Source organism: Coregonus lavaretus (genome assembly GCF_964263955.1).
Source record: "Coregonus lavaretus genome assembly, chromosome: 27".
Taxonomy (NCBI): Eukaryota; Metazoa; Chordata; class Actinopteri; order Salmoniformes; family Salmonidae; genus Coregonus; species Coregonus lavaretus.
This window is the reverse complement of record NC_140014.1, coordinates 24,601,330-24,617,842: the sequence shown is the minus strand read 5'-3', so window position 1 is coordinate 24,617,842 and position 16,513 is coordinate 24,601,330. Positions and strand designations below refer to the sequence as shown.

The window sequence follows — 16,513 nt, the reverse complement described above, 5'->3', positions numbered from 1 at the left end:
TTGGTAGGTGATCAAATACTTATGTCATGCAATAAAATGCTAATTAATTACTTTAAAATCATACAATGTGATTTTCTGGATTTTTGTTTTAGATTCCGTCTCTCACAGTTGAAGTGTACCTATGATAAAAATTACAGACCTCTACATGCTTTGTAAGTAGGAAAACCTGCAAAATCGGCAGTGTATCAAATACTTGTTCTCCCCACTGTATATGATTAGGACCATGGAAAGGAAAGAGTGAAAGAGCTATCCCTGAATGAAGGATACCTGGAGCTAGTCAATTTTACTATTCTTGAATTACTTTAGGGGATATAATTAAGTTAAGGTATTATCAAAAGTTGTCATTTTAATTTCATTTATTATTTTGGTTTAACAAACAATGTCGTTGTTTTGTTCTTTAATACATGAATCACGATGTGAGTCATGTGTTAAAAAAAAGGGGGAAGTACTGATGGCATGAGGATCTTTGTTAAATATGCAAATTATATTTAGAATATGAGCAGTAGTAATTAATGTGTTATGGGTTAGATTAAATGTTTTAGGTGAAAATGTATTTGTGGTATAAGGCAGGATGTAGAGGAGTCATGTCTATGAAACTAGTGACTGCAACAAGATGCAAGAATGTGCACTTCCTAATCTCAAGGCTTTTCCTGACTGATAAGAAGACAGGGTAAAGTGGAATACTATGTCTCGCCTAACAATGTTCTGAAGACTTTCTTCCAAAAGGTGAAGGCTTCTCTGACAGAACTAAGAGGAGAATATGGGCATTTTCTGTGCATGGGAGACTGTGTGGCAGTAAACGACTACAGAAGTAAGAGCTGAAAATAATCTAGGTGGAGAGGTTAGTACTAGCTGGTGCTGGCTACCTCGATGGAGGGGAAAGTAGCAGAGAGAGATACCTGCATCTATGTGTCCCTCTGTAAGAGTATTCTAATTCAGAGGAGGAAGATGGCACTGCCACTGTGGAGCATTGTTTTTGTGTCTATGTCTGTGTGTCATTGCAGCAGTGAATCTCAACTCCCCTAGTGGTAAGATGCAAGAAGGACACACTACACAGAGCGATGTTAACAGAAATTGGGAAGTATATTAGAAATTGGTATTAAGAATAATTGTTAAAACATAATAATGTATCATGTAGTGAATGTTTATATGGATTTATTGGATTAGAAATGAAATCAATTAAACTGTTATGTTTTGTCTTGTAGTGAGGTAAATACAGATGGTGTCTTGATGCATAGTAGGGATAATTTGGCCTAGAATGGTGTGAACCTACATTTACATTTTAGTCATTTAGCAGACAGTCTTATCCAGAGCGACTTACAGGAGCAATTAGGGTTAAGTGCCTTGCTCAAGGGCACAGACAGATTTTTCACCTAGTCGAATCGGGGATTAGAACCAGCGACCTTTCGGTTACTGGCACAACGCTCTTAACCACTAAGCTACCTGCCGCCCCAAATACAAAGACACAACCTATGAACCGGCTGAAGATGACTATCAGAGGCGTTGAAGACATGCAACCGGTGTACAACAGCCAATCGAAGCTATCAACTGATTTTCTCATGTTTTTATATCAAGGGAGTGGGACAGGAGTCCACCATTGAGTGAGAATGGAGAAGGATATGTTCAAAGGCAACATTTCTAATGTTGTTGGTATAATGGACAAGACAATCACAGTTGAAGTAGGAAGTTTACATACACCTTAGCCAAACACATTTAAACTCAGTTTTTCACAATTCCTGACATTTAATCATAGTAAAATGTCCCTGTCTTAGGTCAGTTAGGATCACCACTTTATTTTAAGAATGTGAAATGTCATAATAATAGTAGAGAGAATGATTTATTTCAGCTTTTATTTATTTCATCACATTCCCAGTGTGTCAGAAGTTTACATACACTCAATTAGTATTTGGTGGCATTGCCTTTAAATTGTTTAACTTGGGTCAAACGTTTCGGGTAGCCTTCCACAAGCTTCCCACAATAAGTTGGGTGAATTTTGGTCCATTCCTCCTGACAGAGCTGGTGTAACTGAGTCAGGTTTGTAGGCCTCCTTACTCGCACACGCTTTTTCAGTTCTGTCCACAAATGTTCTATAGGATTGAGGTCAGGGCTTTGTGATGGCCACTCCAATACCTTGACTTTATTGTCCTTAAGCAATTTTGCCACAACTTTGGAAGTATGCTTGGGGTCATTGTCCATTTGGATGACCCATTTGCGACCAGGCTTTAACTTCCTGACTGATGTCTTGAGATGTTGCTTCAATATATCCACATTTCCTTCCTCATGATGCCATCTATTTTGTGAAGTGCACCAGTCCCTCCTGTAGCAAAGCACCCCCACAGCATGATGCTGCCACCCCCATGCTTCACGGTTGGGATGGTGTTCTTCGGCTTGCAAGCACCCCTTTTTCCTCCAAACATAACGACGGTCATTATGGCCAAACAGTTCTATTTTTGTTTCATCAGACCAGAGGACATTTCTCCAAAAAGTACGAAATGTGTCCCCATGTGCAGTTGCAAACCGTAGTCTGCCATTTTTATGGCGGTTTTGGAGCAGTGGCTTCTTCCTTGCTGAGCAGCATTTCAGGTTATGTCGATATAGGACTCGTTTTACTGTGGATTTGATACTTTTGTACCGGTTTCCTCCAGCATCTTCACAAGGTCCTGTTCTGGGATTGATTTGCACTTTTCGCACCAAAGTACGTTCATCTCTAGGAGACAGAACGCGTCTCCTTCCTGAGCGGTATGACGGCTGCGTGGTCCCATGGTGTTTATACTTGCGTACTATTGTTTGTACAGATGAACGTGGTACCTTCAGACGTTTGGAAATTGCTCCCAAGGATGAACCAGACTTGGAGGTCTACACATTTTTTTCTGAGGTCTTGGCTGATTTCTTTTTATTTTCCCATGATGTCAAGCAAAGAGGCAAGGAGCTTGAAGGTAGGCCTTGAAATACATCCACAGGTACACCTCCAATTGACTCAAATGATGTCAATTATCCTATCAGAAGCTTCTAAAGCCATGACATAATTTTCTGGAATTTTCCAAGCTGTCAACTTAGTGTATGTAAACTTCTGACCCACTGGAATTGTGATACAGTGAATTATAAGTGAAATAATCTGTCTGTAAACAATTGTTGGAAAAATTACTTGTGTCATGCACAAAGCAGATTTCCTAACTGACTTGCCAAAACTATAGGTTTGTTAACAAGAAATTTGTGGAGTGGTTGAAAAACGAGTTTTAATGACTCCAACCTAAGTGTGTGTAAACTTCCGACTTCAACTGTAGGTTGTAGATTTGGTGGTGACTCAGATGAGACATTGTAGTTGTGGCATTGTCATTGGCAATTCATTTTGAACTATGAAGCTGTCTGAAGAATATAATGAAGAGACGCCAGAAGATTTAAGTGCCGGGAGGAAAAAGGGGTTGTTTAGCTGTGTTGATAAAAAAATGGATTTATCCATATTTCAGAATTGGGGTAGTTGATATATACACTACTAAATTAATAGTATTAAGAATGCATTGAGATAATGATCTGTATTATCAGGATGAGGAAAATCATAATAGAATGATGGATGTTTATACTGTATGTTAATATAAGTGTACATTCTGACAGTTGTAATGGGTGATAAAGTTGAGGGTTTTAACTTTCATTGATAAGGACCAAGTGAATCATACTGTTTGACACATGGAAGTTAATGTGAGGATTGTGACTGATTGTGACAATCATGAATATGTTAATCAATTGGGTTAACGTATTAACATATTAGTCATTATATACATTTGAAGTATTGGGTGGTATTGATTTGGATGTTTAGAGTGGTACATATCTATGTTGCTAGGCAAGTACTTAATTGGTTGCTATCATGGAGTTTTGGTATTTCAGACATAGGAATGTTTATGCTATTTTCATCTGATCTGATTGTGGTTGAATTTTTCAATCCTAAATATTTCAAGGATGTACTGATTTAACAGGGAGTGAAAACAGAGTTATACTGTGTATGTCTTCTCAGGCATATTAGGAGAACAAAGTCAGAGTTCAACATTGTATCTTTTAACAATCATGGGTTTTCAAGAAATTGGGTCTGAGATGTCACTCATTAGACTATGTAAGTGATAATCATATAGCATTGGATGCTATTATAGTAGATAGAGGGGGAATGTCTGTGATTATATAGGGGATACATGTTGTACATGCTGGACAACAGGATTAGGAAGGTATTGGGAATTTAAATAAAGCTATGGGAAATATAAGAGACATACAGCATTGCTGAGTGGCGCAGTGGTCTAAGGCACTGCATCGCAGTGCTAGCTGTGCCACTAGAGATCCTGGTTCGAATCCAGGCTCTGTCATAGCCGGCCGCGACCGGGAGACCCATGGGGCGGCACACAATTGGCCCAGTGTCGTCTAGGGTAGGGAATGGCCGGCAGGGATGTAGCTCAGTTGGTAGAGCATGGCGTTTGCAACGCCAGGGTTGTGGGTTTGATTCCCACGGGGGGTATGAAAAAAAAAAAAAAAATGTATGAACTCTAACTGTAAGTCGCTCTGGATAAGAGCGTCTGCTAAATGACTAAAATGTAAAATGTAAATGTAATACAGGAAGGTATTAGGAGTATGAATAGAGATGTATCAGTCAATATTAATGCAAGGAGAGAAAGGACAAATGATTCATCTATATCTTATTCCAGTTTAGAGTACATTGATAATGTTGATTGAGGAATGTGGAATGTTAAGTTGGAAATGTATAACGTGAATTTTAAGGTTTACAGGATTGAAGATGTGGAAAGAAGACTCAGTCGATCAGATAGCGCCCCAAGTGACCAGAGAAAAGCTTGGGGTTCCTCTGAATGAAGATGGATGAAGAAGACTGACGTTATTTATATTTTGATATATTCATTTGAATATATTGTAATATCCATGTAACTTAGGAAGTGTCATGGATCTTTGTATTTGTGGGGATGATGTCATGATGTGCACCATTTATTTCTATGTTTGTTTTTTGGTAGCATAGTTTAGACTCTAGTCATCTATATATATATATATACTACTGATTGTAGAACAATTTATTTTATATCAAGATAGGTGAAGTGTTGCGGTTAAGTAATGTTATTACCACAAAAGAGAGATACTTTTTTGGGGGGATTGTTATGATGTTTTCATAGTGTTGTGTGGGAACAGGTTAGAGTTAGTAGATAAGTGGCTTAGTGCCACAGAGTCTACATTCCATTATATCAAAGGAGATTACTGATGTTTATGGTAGCATGATTGATGGATAGGACATATTGCCTTGGGGTACAAGAGAATAACATCAGAGAAGAGAGTGCCCACTGATGGTTAACAGATGTGGTTGAAGAAACGTGTAACAGAGGGTATATAAGTGAGATATGGTCTTTGTTCAGTAGTTGGGTATGGGAAGAGGCAAAGCTATGTCTGTTGTTATATTGAACCATGGTACCTATTAAATACTTATATAAACTCCCCATCAAAAGTGTCTAAGTATATTCTTACATCATGAATTACTTGATACCCTAGAAACTCATCATAACACCTGTGAATGGGGGCATTGTCATCCTATGGGGACATAGTCATGGTAGCCAAAATAATGGCCTGCCCAGCATTTTTATACATGACCCTAAGCATGATGGGATTTTAATTGCTTAATTAACTCAGGAACCACACCTGTGTGGAAGCACCTGCTTTCAATATACTTTGTATCCCTCATTTACTAAAGTGTTTCCATTATTTTGGCAGTTACATGTAGATCTGCATTCTTGATCGGTCTATCCTAGTCAGTTCTGTCTCTGACTAACGGGACACCAGACCTACCTGTGCCAGACCCAAGCACTTGTTGACATTCTCAGAGAGATAGATAATGTCCCCGTCCTCAGACAGCACCATGAGGAAGCCTTCCAGAGCCTTCAGATAGGAGCCATTCAGCTGGGAGTCCAGCTCACTCTCCTTCTGCTCCTCCTCATCATCTGGAAAAAGAGAGCGAGAGAGAGGGGGGAGGAGGTGAGAAAGAGAATAAGAAATAGAGGGAGGTAGCAGAAGGGACCGCGTGGCAGACACAGGGACATGAGAAAAGCAGGATATATGATTACTAGCCAACACACATGCTTGTAGGGCAGGGTACTGCAACAAACACAGAAACCCTAAAAGGCTCCGTTCACACAGGCAGCCCAATTCTGAATTTCTTTCAGAGCTGATCTGATTGGTCAATAGACCAATTAGTGAGAAAAAATATCAGAATTGGGCTGCTTGTCTAAACGCAGTCAAAAAGCAGAAAATAACCCCATACCTACTGTAAAATATGGTGGTGGATCTTTGATGTTATTGGGGCTATTTCGCTTCCACTGGTCCTGGGGCCCTTGTTAACTGTTTACACTTGTGGGAATTTGCCTATATGGATAGTAGGGCTGGGCAAAATGGCCAAACTATCAGATCACTGTATTTTTTATTTTTTTTTACTGTATGACGGTATTTGATACTTTTGAATAATACAAATTGTACATTTGCTTTATGAGTAATGCGTGACCCTAGGTGGCAACACATAGACCCATTAATAATTTAGAATGTATGTGTTGCCACCATAGGGTCACGCACTACTCATAAAGCAAATTTACAATTTTTATTATTCCAAAGTATCAAATACCGTCATACCGTGGAAAATTAGAAAAATACAGTGATGTGATATTTGGGCCATATCGCCCAGCCCTACGTGGCAATGTGGAAATGCAGAAATTGTTTAATTTAACAGTATAAAACAATCAGAATGGAGAAAGACCATTAATCATTTAGAATGTTTCTCCATTCTGATTGTTTTATACTGTTCAGTTAAACTTCAACCAAAAATAATTTTCTGCATTTCCACATTGCCACGTAGGGCTACACGATATTGGCAAAAAATCTAGACCTTATTTTAAACCAAATCTTGCAATTGCGATTTGACTTGCGATTTAGATCAAAACACTTGGGTGAACTGTTGGAATAGTTAGAATATAATAGTGGGCACTTTGAATACAGTGTTATTTGACATGAAAACTAATGAAAATGCCAGGGAGGACTTATTGTGACAGGGTAGAAACCAAAGTGTTGGTTAGTGTTTTTCTAGGGGACCCTATAAATCTTTGGCTACATTAAATGTTCTCTTAGCTACTTCATGTAGCTAACATATTTATGCTTCGCCTAATCCTCTTTGGTTTAGAAGATACTGTTGCACAAACATGCTGATTTAGGCCTACACCATCACTGGTATCAGGCTGTAGAACTAGCTACATTTGCGCTGACTCGGTACATTTATTAGCTAGCTAGCTAGCTAGCGATTAGCATTAGCGGCTAACACGATTTAGCCACAACTTGCTAAGAAAAGACAAACTAGCTGTTTGCAGATGTAAGAAACACAAACTAATAATGTAACTATAGAACGCTTGTGGATTTATATTAAGACGCAAAGTGGAAACAGCATAGTTGTCATCAACATTGTTGCATGTGCTGCATTGACCATGCAGACTGAACGCAAGTGTCTCATGGTCAAGCAACAACAAAAGCACTCCTTGAGTGACAGGGGGCGGGGCTAGGTCTGTGTGGAAAGCGGCATAGAGAGAGAGAGCGAGAGAGAGCATGGAGAGATTAATCAAGTAGCGGAGTAAATTATAAAAATGGTAATTAAACACGGCGTATCAAATTTAACAAACCAAACATTAAATATCGTTATAGAAAGTAAAGTAAAAACCCAAACCGGTCCGTGCATCAATACCGGTATATAGTCAAATACGGTATAGCACCCAGCCCTAATGGATAGGGCTAAATTGAAATGCTTCTTAAAGAAGAAATATGAAAACGCAAATGCATAACCATGGTAGCAATTGAAAGGGAATAGATAATTGGAAAATTATTAGACCAAAAGGTGAGTACACAACAGTTCACCTGACAAGACTGAATCCAAACATTAAACTGTTGATTTTATGTCCATTTTACATTTACTGTTCTTTTTGCCGCATTGGTGGATAAAAAAATACTCAGGATCAGTAACATGATAAGACTATTCCTGAAAAATGTTGGGTAGGTGCAACATCAAACAAAATGACAAGGGTTTGAGTGAGAGGACTAACTGGTGTCTCCAAGTAGCCACACACCTCTCCAAAGTGTGCACAGTTCCTAATGCAATTTCAATGCACTCAAAGAAGAGTCTTCAACTATAAGGTACTTTTTTGTTCTCCTAGCTGTGCCGTTGAGGAACTAGAGCAAGCACACTTGTAGTTGTTTTGTTTGGAATACAACCCTGCATCCCTGCCATCAGACAATTACTGTTGTTGTTTACGCAATCCAAAAACGGTCCATTATAAATCTCAATCTCAAAGTGTGGCTACACTTCGACGTCGTCACGCAACAGACGTCATCAGAGCGCGCAACAGAACCGTGTACTGCCTACACTCGGGTTTGTTGTTTTTATGAAATCGTTTTTAAATCATAGCTAAAGTTTGCATTGCTACTGATTCCGCGACGCGGTCAGCCTTTACGGCTGGGACCGCAAGTTTGTGTCCCAGATTCCTGGTTACCAACAACGACGAGACGACCTACAGAGAGGAGCAAGCTGAAAGTTGGATGTCTCTCATGGCTTCGCTCACCCCTGGATGTACCACCTGCCAGTACCTGATCCAGAGAGTCGCTGAGCTGGAGGGGAGAGTATCTGTCTTGCGCCAGATCAAGGAGGACGAGGAACTCCTGGTCTGTTCCACCCCTTCTGCTCCGCTTCAGGATGCCTGGATTGCTGTCCGGGGAGTAAAGCACTCCAGGAAACGGAATCCATCAAATGTTTCGGAAGTGCTACAATTGGGGAGGAGATTCAAGGTCCTGGAAGACCTGGAAGTGCATTCCAATCATACTGTACAGCAGGGGTGTCAAACGTCCGGCCCGCGGGCCGGATCAGGCCCGCAAACGGGTTTAATCCGGCCCACGAGATGATTTTGTAAAGTATAAAAATGCGCTGCAATTTTTCAATAAAATAAACTGTTGTTCCAATTGCATCCACTGGATGGCGCAATAGCAATTGTGTTAAACAAGCAAACTGTTTATACCGGGGCAGAGCAAGTAGGTCAAGCACGTGCAGCCAGTCCGGATGAGCTACTTTGTTTTGCCCGCAATATTTATTACGGCTTCTACTTTTAACATTATGTGCTTTGGCACCCTCATTGCCCCAATATGTCTCTGTCAAAAAAGAGAAAAGTGGACGCAGAGTGCAGAGTGTTCCAAGAAAAATTGTCATCCTTCTATTTATTCACGGAATTGAATGGGAAAGCTGTATGTTTGGTGTGTTCACAGCATGTTGCAGTGCTGAAAGAATATAACCTTCGTCGCCACTATGTGAGTCTTCATGCCGACAAATATGACAACTTTCAAGGACAGCGGAGAAGAGAGAAGGTGAATGAACTGTTGGCGGGTCTGAACAAACAGCAGTCTGTGTTTACTCACAGCCGAGACATCAGTGACGCTGCAGTGCAAGCTAGCTACCTCATTGCTAATGAAATCGCAGTGGCTTCAAAACCATTTAGTGAGGGTGAATTTGTAAAACATGCATGATGAAGGCAGCGGAGATTGTGTGCCCTGAAAAGCGTCAGGCTTTTGTAAATATCAGCCTGACAAGAAACACAGTTGCAGACAGGATTTCCGATCTTTCAGTGGATTTGGACAGCCAGTTGAAGCAAAAAGTAAAGTCATTTATTGCGTTTTCAGTTGCAATTGATGAAAGCACGGACATTACAGATGTTGCACAACTGGCCATTTTCATCCGCGGAGTTGATGACACATTGACCGTCACCGAGGAGTTTGTGGAGTTGGTGCCGATGACACATACAACGACAGCAACTGATATTTTTACCGCACTCGTCGGCGCGCTGGAAAGGGTCGGAGTGGACTGGTCCCGCGCTGTCAGCCTGGCTACAGATGGTGCGCCCTCAATGATCGGGAAAAAAGCAGGCGTTGTGACAAAGTTCAGAGAGAAAGTGCAATCTGCAAATGGAGGACGTGATTTTTGGACTTTTCACTGTATTTTGCACCAGGAGGCTTTGTGTTGCAAGTCATTAAAGATGGATAACGTCATGAAGGTGGTCATCCAAACTGTTAATTTCATCCGATCCAGAAGCCTGAATCACCGTCAGTTTGACAGCCTTCTCAGAGAGAAAGACCACATCTATGGCCTGCCATACCACACTGAGGTAAGATGGTTAAGCCGAGGTGCTGTGCTGAGGCGTTTCTTTGATTTACGAGACGAAATTGAACAGTTCATGGAAGAAAAGGGAAAACCAGTGTTAGAATTTCATTCCGCAGAAGGATGCAGGACATTGCATTTATGGTGGATGTTACAGAGCACCTGAATAACTTGAACAAACAGCTGCAAGGGCGCAACAAAGTTGTCACGCAGTATTATGACAGCATACGTTCTTTCAAGTTGAAGCTGTCATTGTGGGAGACGCAACTCGCCGGTGGTGATGCAGCTCACTTCCCGTGTCTGAAAAATGTGTGCGCAACCCAACATGTGGCAGACATGAAGCGGTTCAAAGATAAAATAACGGGACTGTTACGGGAGTTTGAGCAACGCTTTCAGATTTTTGGTGAACTAGAGAAAGACTTCAACGTTTTTTGCTCGCCATTCACCGTGAATCCCTCTTTTCTGCCCGTCAGCATCCAACTTGAAATAATAGACTTGCAGTGTGACTCGGATTTGAAGGGCAAATTTGCCGCAGCTGGCTTGGACACATTTTATCAGAATCTCTTGCCAGGTTACCCCAACTTGACAGCCCTCGCTGCAAAACTGTTGTGCATGTTTGGAACCACATATCTTTGTGAGCAAGTTCTCTGTAATGAGCATAAATAAAACAAAGCTACGCTCAAGGCTCACGCACAAGCACTTGAATCACATCCTGAAGTTGGCTGCCACTCAGGATGTGACGCCTGATATTGATGCGCTGGTGAAAGCTAAAAGATGCCAGGTATCAGGAGTCAAATAAACTATGCAACCCCACTTAAAGTGCTGCATGAGACACCCTGATATAGTTCTGTGATCTGTGATATACTTATGTTAATCACTGAGGCATTGTGTTTTTGTGTGTTATTTGTCCTCAGAACTTTCAAATAACTTGAGGTGTTTTATGATTAATAGTGATATTGTGCTTTTGGACACACTGTCCTCAGGCTCCAGCTTTATATGTTTTTATGTTGATGTGCTATTGTTTTTAATTTATTTTATTTGTATATTTAACCTATTCTTGACTCTGTGGTTCTTGCACTTGTTTGGGGAACAGGATTTCATTATTTTTATCTACATTTCTGCCTGAGAAATGACACCCTGATATAGTTCTGTGATCTGTGAAACAGTTCTGTTAATCACTGAGGCATTGTGTGTTTGTGTGTTCTTTTTCTTTAGAATTTTCAAATAAACTTGACGTGTTTTATGATTAATAGTGATGTTGTGCTTGTACTATTTTGGACACACTGTCCTCAGGCTCCAGCTTTATGTTTTATGTTGATCGTATTAAAACAATGAAAACAATCTGAAGTTGTTGTTTTTAAGTTATATATACCATGATTTTTCCGGTCCGGCCCACTTGGGAATATATTTTCCTCCATGTGGCCCCTGAGCTAAAATGAGTTTGACACCCCTGCTGTACATCTCTACTGCTGCCGTCTCACTCTCAGGTGGAAGTGCCCAAGCACACTCATCTGCTCTCCTTGCCTACCGCTAGGTCGTCAGTCTCAGCTGCTAGCCCCCCTCAACCTGCTAGGTGGCAGATCACCCGGGAGAGGCCCCGTCATTTACCCAATAAACCCATCTGTAGGCTAGGGGTGGGCGATATGAGCTAAAATTCATATCACGATATTTTCCACTGTCCAGACGATATCGATATGATATCACGATATATGACGTAAAAAAATATGAATCACATTTTAATATCCCTTCTTGGTTAAATTATATTAGTTAAGGAAAAATATGTATTTGAACCTTATATAACCAGAAAGAGTGAGGCATTGGACCGTATGGACCTGAAAAGTTTTTATTTGTATTGTGCAAACATGCATTCCGTAAACATGAGGTAGGTAGGCCTATATATATATATATATATATAAATTAGATATTAAGTAAAATTAAATAAAAAATAACAGGAGATAAAGAAAATAAGGTAATTACAAATTCAAATACGTGTGTTTGTTTTGGCTACGGTCCGTAGATATGTAAAAAACTAACCGTTTGAAACTAAACCTTTCAAGCCTCAACCATCAATTATCAACAATATCAACAAATCTTCACTAGAACTTTCTTCACAAGTTCCGTGCCAGGAATACCAGCATGTTGACTGTTTCTGGCTTTAGTGCTGCCCTGTGACATGTCACCACATTGCCCCCAGTGCTGAATGCCCTCTCAGAGGGGGCACTTGTGGCAGGGATGCATAAGTATTTCTTTGCCAGACAACTCACACGTGGAAAATTAGATCCGTGAAATCGCCACCACTCCAAAGGATCAGACTCGCTGTCTGCTGCCGTTGCCAGAATGTAGCTATTCAGCTCTTGCTCAATGATCTGCCTCTCTGAACATGAGGCAGGTGCACTGCTGGTCTGCTTAAAGAAGCTCCCAAGGCTCTTCTTGGGCTTCTTGCCTGATTGATGAGCAGTGGAAGCTTCTTTCTCCCTGTCAGTGTGATCCTCTGCAAGAGACGATTTTCCCAGGGCTGTGTTCTCCACCAGGAGGGCTTCGGTCTCTGAGGCAGCTCTCACCTTAAAAAATGAAAATAATTAAACTTTATTTGTATAGCACCTTTCATACATAAAATGCAGCCCAAAGTGCTTTACATTTGAAGCAATAAAACAAGAACAAATGAATAAATACCTTAATGTCCTCCAGTTTCTCAGCGGACATGTACCTGGTCTTGAACCTTGGATCTAGAAAGGTAGCCATGGAGAGCAGCTCATCTGTTGCAGGGTCAGTGTACTTGTTATTCAAGTAATCAAGAACCTTGATCTTGATCTCTTTGGTCAGTTCTGTATCGTCCTTGCTCAGATTTAGAACCTCTGCATTTAACAGATTGATGACAGGCTTCAAATAGGACACGCTCACATACGCTTCTCCTGACAGGGCATCTGTAAAGTCCTGGAGTGGCTTCAGTGCTGCTGTGACTGATTCCAAGACCTGGATGTCTTGCCAGGTAGGTACAAGGTGCCGTGTCTTTTTGTCCCCTGCCAGGACCTGTGTAATGGCCTTTTCCTGCTCCAGGACTCTTTCCATCATTTTCAGACGAGATCCCCACCTTGTCGGAGATTCTGTGATGAGCTTGTGCAGGGGCAGGCTTAGTTCATTCTGTGCTGTCATCAGGGCCTTCTGCTTTTTCCAGCTGTATGAGAACGTGCTAACCACCTTTTTGCAAACCCCTGTGGCCCGGGAAATCGCACACCCCTGTGGCCCGGGAGCGTTTTGGACACTCCTCTCTGGAAATTGGGAATAAGAAATCAAAATAATAGGGTGAAAAATAATCGAATCACAATACAATAATAATTAATAATAATGCATTTTTATATAGAAATCACAATACAATATAACTTTTAATCTTTGTTTGAGGATTTACGGCATTTACATTCAACTGTTACACATTTTACAAATCTGATGTGCTTAGATTTAGCCTACGGTACATGGCTGATGTGAGCTGTATTTTTTCTTAATAATAAGCATCATACAGGGTAGGCCTAGGCTACAGTCCTGAAACTTACCAATAGCATTGTGCAGCCTGTGTCCGAAACATCCAAGGTTTGCCCACTTGTTCAGCTGCAATGCCTTGATCATGTTCGATCCGCTGTCGGTCGTCATACAAACTTGACGCGACTCTTTTAATCCCCAGGACGACAGTATGTCCCTCAGCCCACCTGCAATTATTTCCCCGGTGTGGTCGTCTGGGAAATAAGACGTCTGTAGGCACTTACTTTTCAGTTTCCAGTCACCGTCTATGTAATGGATTGTGAGGCTTATATAAGGTTCTGTGGTACGACTTGACCATAGATCGGCAGTAGTGGAGAAGAATGGAATGTTATTTATCTCACTGTAAACTCTGTCCCAGCATTCTGTGTAAAGCTGTGGCAGGCATTTTTGGCTAAAATATTTGCGGCTCGGGATCTCATATCTTGGGTCCAGAGTTTGAATCAACTTTCTGAACCCCTCTTTCTCCACAGTTTGAATCGGTACCATGTCCTTCGCTATGTGATTTGTAATCGCAGCTGTGATGTCTATCCATTTTTTGCTCGTCTTCTCATAGCAAGTACCGGCAGCAAATGATGATATAATTGATTGTTGAGTGCGAGTCTGGCTTGTCTTCGGGCGAGCTCCTGGGCTTACTGTCTCACGCATTCTGGTGCATTGTTCATACTCACGGACATGTATGTTTTTTAAGTGATTGAACAGGTTGGTCGTGTTTCCACCTTTTGCTAAGACAACACGACGACACAACTTGCATAGGGTAGTGTTTTGGTCGGGGTCGGAGATTTTAAAGCCAAACCAGTTCCAAACAACAGAGGTGCCCCCTTTCTTCTTAACCAATTTATCCTCCTGCTCTTGAGCAACATCAATTTCTGTGTTTTCGCTCATCCTGGATTGTAAAGTTTTCCCCCAATAGTTAACCTGCCTCCTAACTGCAGCTGCCTGCACACTTCTTTGTTGCTAGCACTACATGCGTGCAACAAGTGCATGCGACGTGCGCTCATAAAAATAGGTCAACATATTAACATACATTCTTTTATTCGTAAGAACCAAGAAAGGTTGGATAAAAAAAAAAAAAAAAAGATGTAGCTACTTAGTACTATCACTCAGTTGAAATTTGGAACAAAAAAATATTGATGCAAAATTCGAATTTATGAATTCTGAATAAATCGCGGTATCCATGATATTGCTAAATCCATATCATGGCGCGGCACAATACCGGTTTTTACTATCAAACCGGTATATCGCCCACTCCTACTGTAGGCCTTCCGTTCTCGTGGTGGGTTCATCCATGGTCCGAAACGTTTCAATCCGGAAAGCTGAGACTTTCTGCTACCCTGGCGCTAGGATCCCTGACCTAAATTCCATGCTACCGCTACTTATTAGCAAGCACTCCGCCGCTTCAACTGTCATTGTCCATGTTGGGTCAAATGACATTAAACTCCAGCAGTCAGAGAAATTGAGAGACTATTTTAAAACATTGATAAATACGCTGCGTGTGTTGTTTCCGGTCCTTTTCCATCCCCACGCTACACGGATATGGTTTTTAGTCGTATATGCCAATTACACACCTGACTTAAGGGATACTGCTGCACGATGGGAATTCCTTTTGTGGATAACTTTGCAGCTTTTACAGACCGACCAGGTCTATTTCTTCGGGACAATTTACATCTTAACAGGTATGGCTCCAGCATCCTCTCCACCAACATGTCTCTTACTCTTGCCTCATGTAGAGCCTTTGATACCTGACGTTGTGTATTTTCGGGGGTTGACTTTTGGGATTGTACGCTCCCCTATCAGACTATGTTCAATGCTCCTCTCCCAGTTTCATTAATTAGTCCCTCAATTGCAAATATGGAACAAACTTCAGCTAACAACCTTTCTGCAATTCCTAGATTATTGTCCAATCACCGTATTGCGAATACTACTTACATGCAGAGAGGTATTGTTAGTAGTAATCTTGTCCCCATAAAATTGAGCTCTGTCAATAGCCCGAAAATGGTTTATTTCTCATTCAGTGCAGCTTCAGGTGCTACCTTGGATACTCCATCTGATATGAATTCCCGTAGCAATGGCATTGGAATAATTCATTTGAATGCTAGAAGCCTGATCCAAAAGTTGGACTTTATTTAAATGTTGGTCTCACAATCAAAATGTTGACGTACTGATTGTATCTGAATCGTGGCTGTGTGATTCTGTGCCTGATTCAGATGTTCAGTTGATTGGGTACAATATTTATAGAGCTGATAGAGTTGGTAGAGGTGGTGGTATCGCGATTTATGTAAAATGCTGCTTAAATGTTTGTGTCCATATCAACCTCTGTCCCAAAGCAATATGAATGTCTAGTTTTAAATGTGGTACTTGATAATAATGCTCATTTAACTCTAGCAGGGGTATATCGCCCCCCCCCCCCCTCAGCTCCTCCTTGTACTCTATGCAAATTGTCTGATATACTGTCTAACTATGCAAACTCTGAATTACTGATTTTGGGAGATTTTAACCTGGATTGGCTTTCACCAGTATCCGATAAATTAAAATATATTTGTACTGAGCTAAATCTAACTCAGCTGACAACTAAACCAACCCTTTTATCCTTGACTTATATCACTCTGAGCTTTTATCCACTTGCTGCTTTCTGGACCCGGTTTTAGCCCTTGCTTTTTTATCTTCTATTGTTACCTCTATGTCTGATAAACATGCCCCGCTTAAGAATCACAGAGTAAGAAACCGAACCAGTTCTTGGTTCTTATTTGTGACGCTTTTAATAAGCATTTCATCTCT

General features: G+C 40.9%; 1 protein-coding gene across 2 annotated transcripts in view; it reads right to left on the bottom strand.

Annotated features, from left to right (window-relative positions):
* LOC311102404 (hypoxia-inducible factor 1-alpha-like) overlaps window positions 1-16,513 on the bottom strand; it is a 48,046-nt gene that overhangs the window by 16,832 nt on the left and 14,701 nt on the right. For both annotated transcript variants that reach the window (XM_084143735.1, XM_084143734.1), the window contains exon 3: window positions 5,824-5,975. In XM_084143735.1, the coding sequence (XP_083999861.1) occupies window positions 5,824-5,975 (152 nt within the window). The remainder of the gene's footprint in view (window positions 1-5,823; window positions 5,976-16,513) is intronic.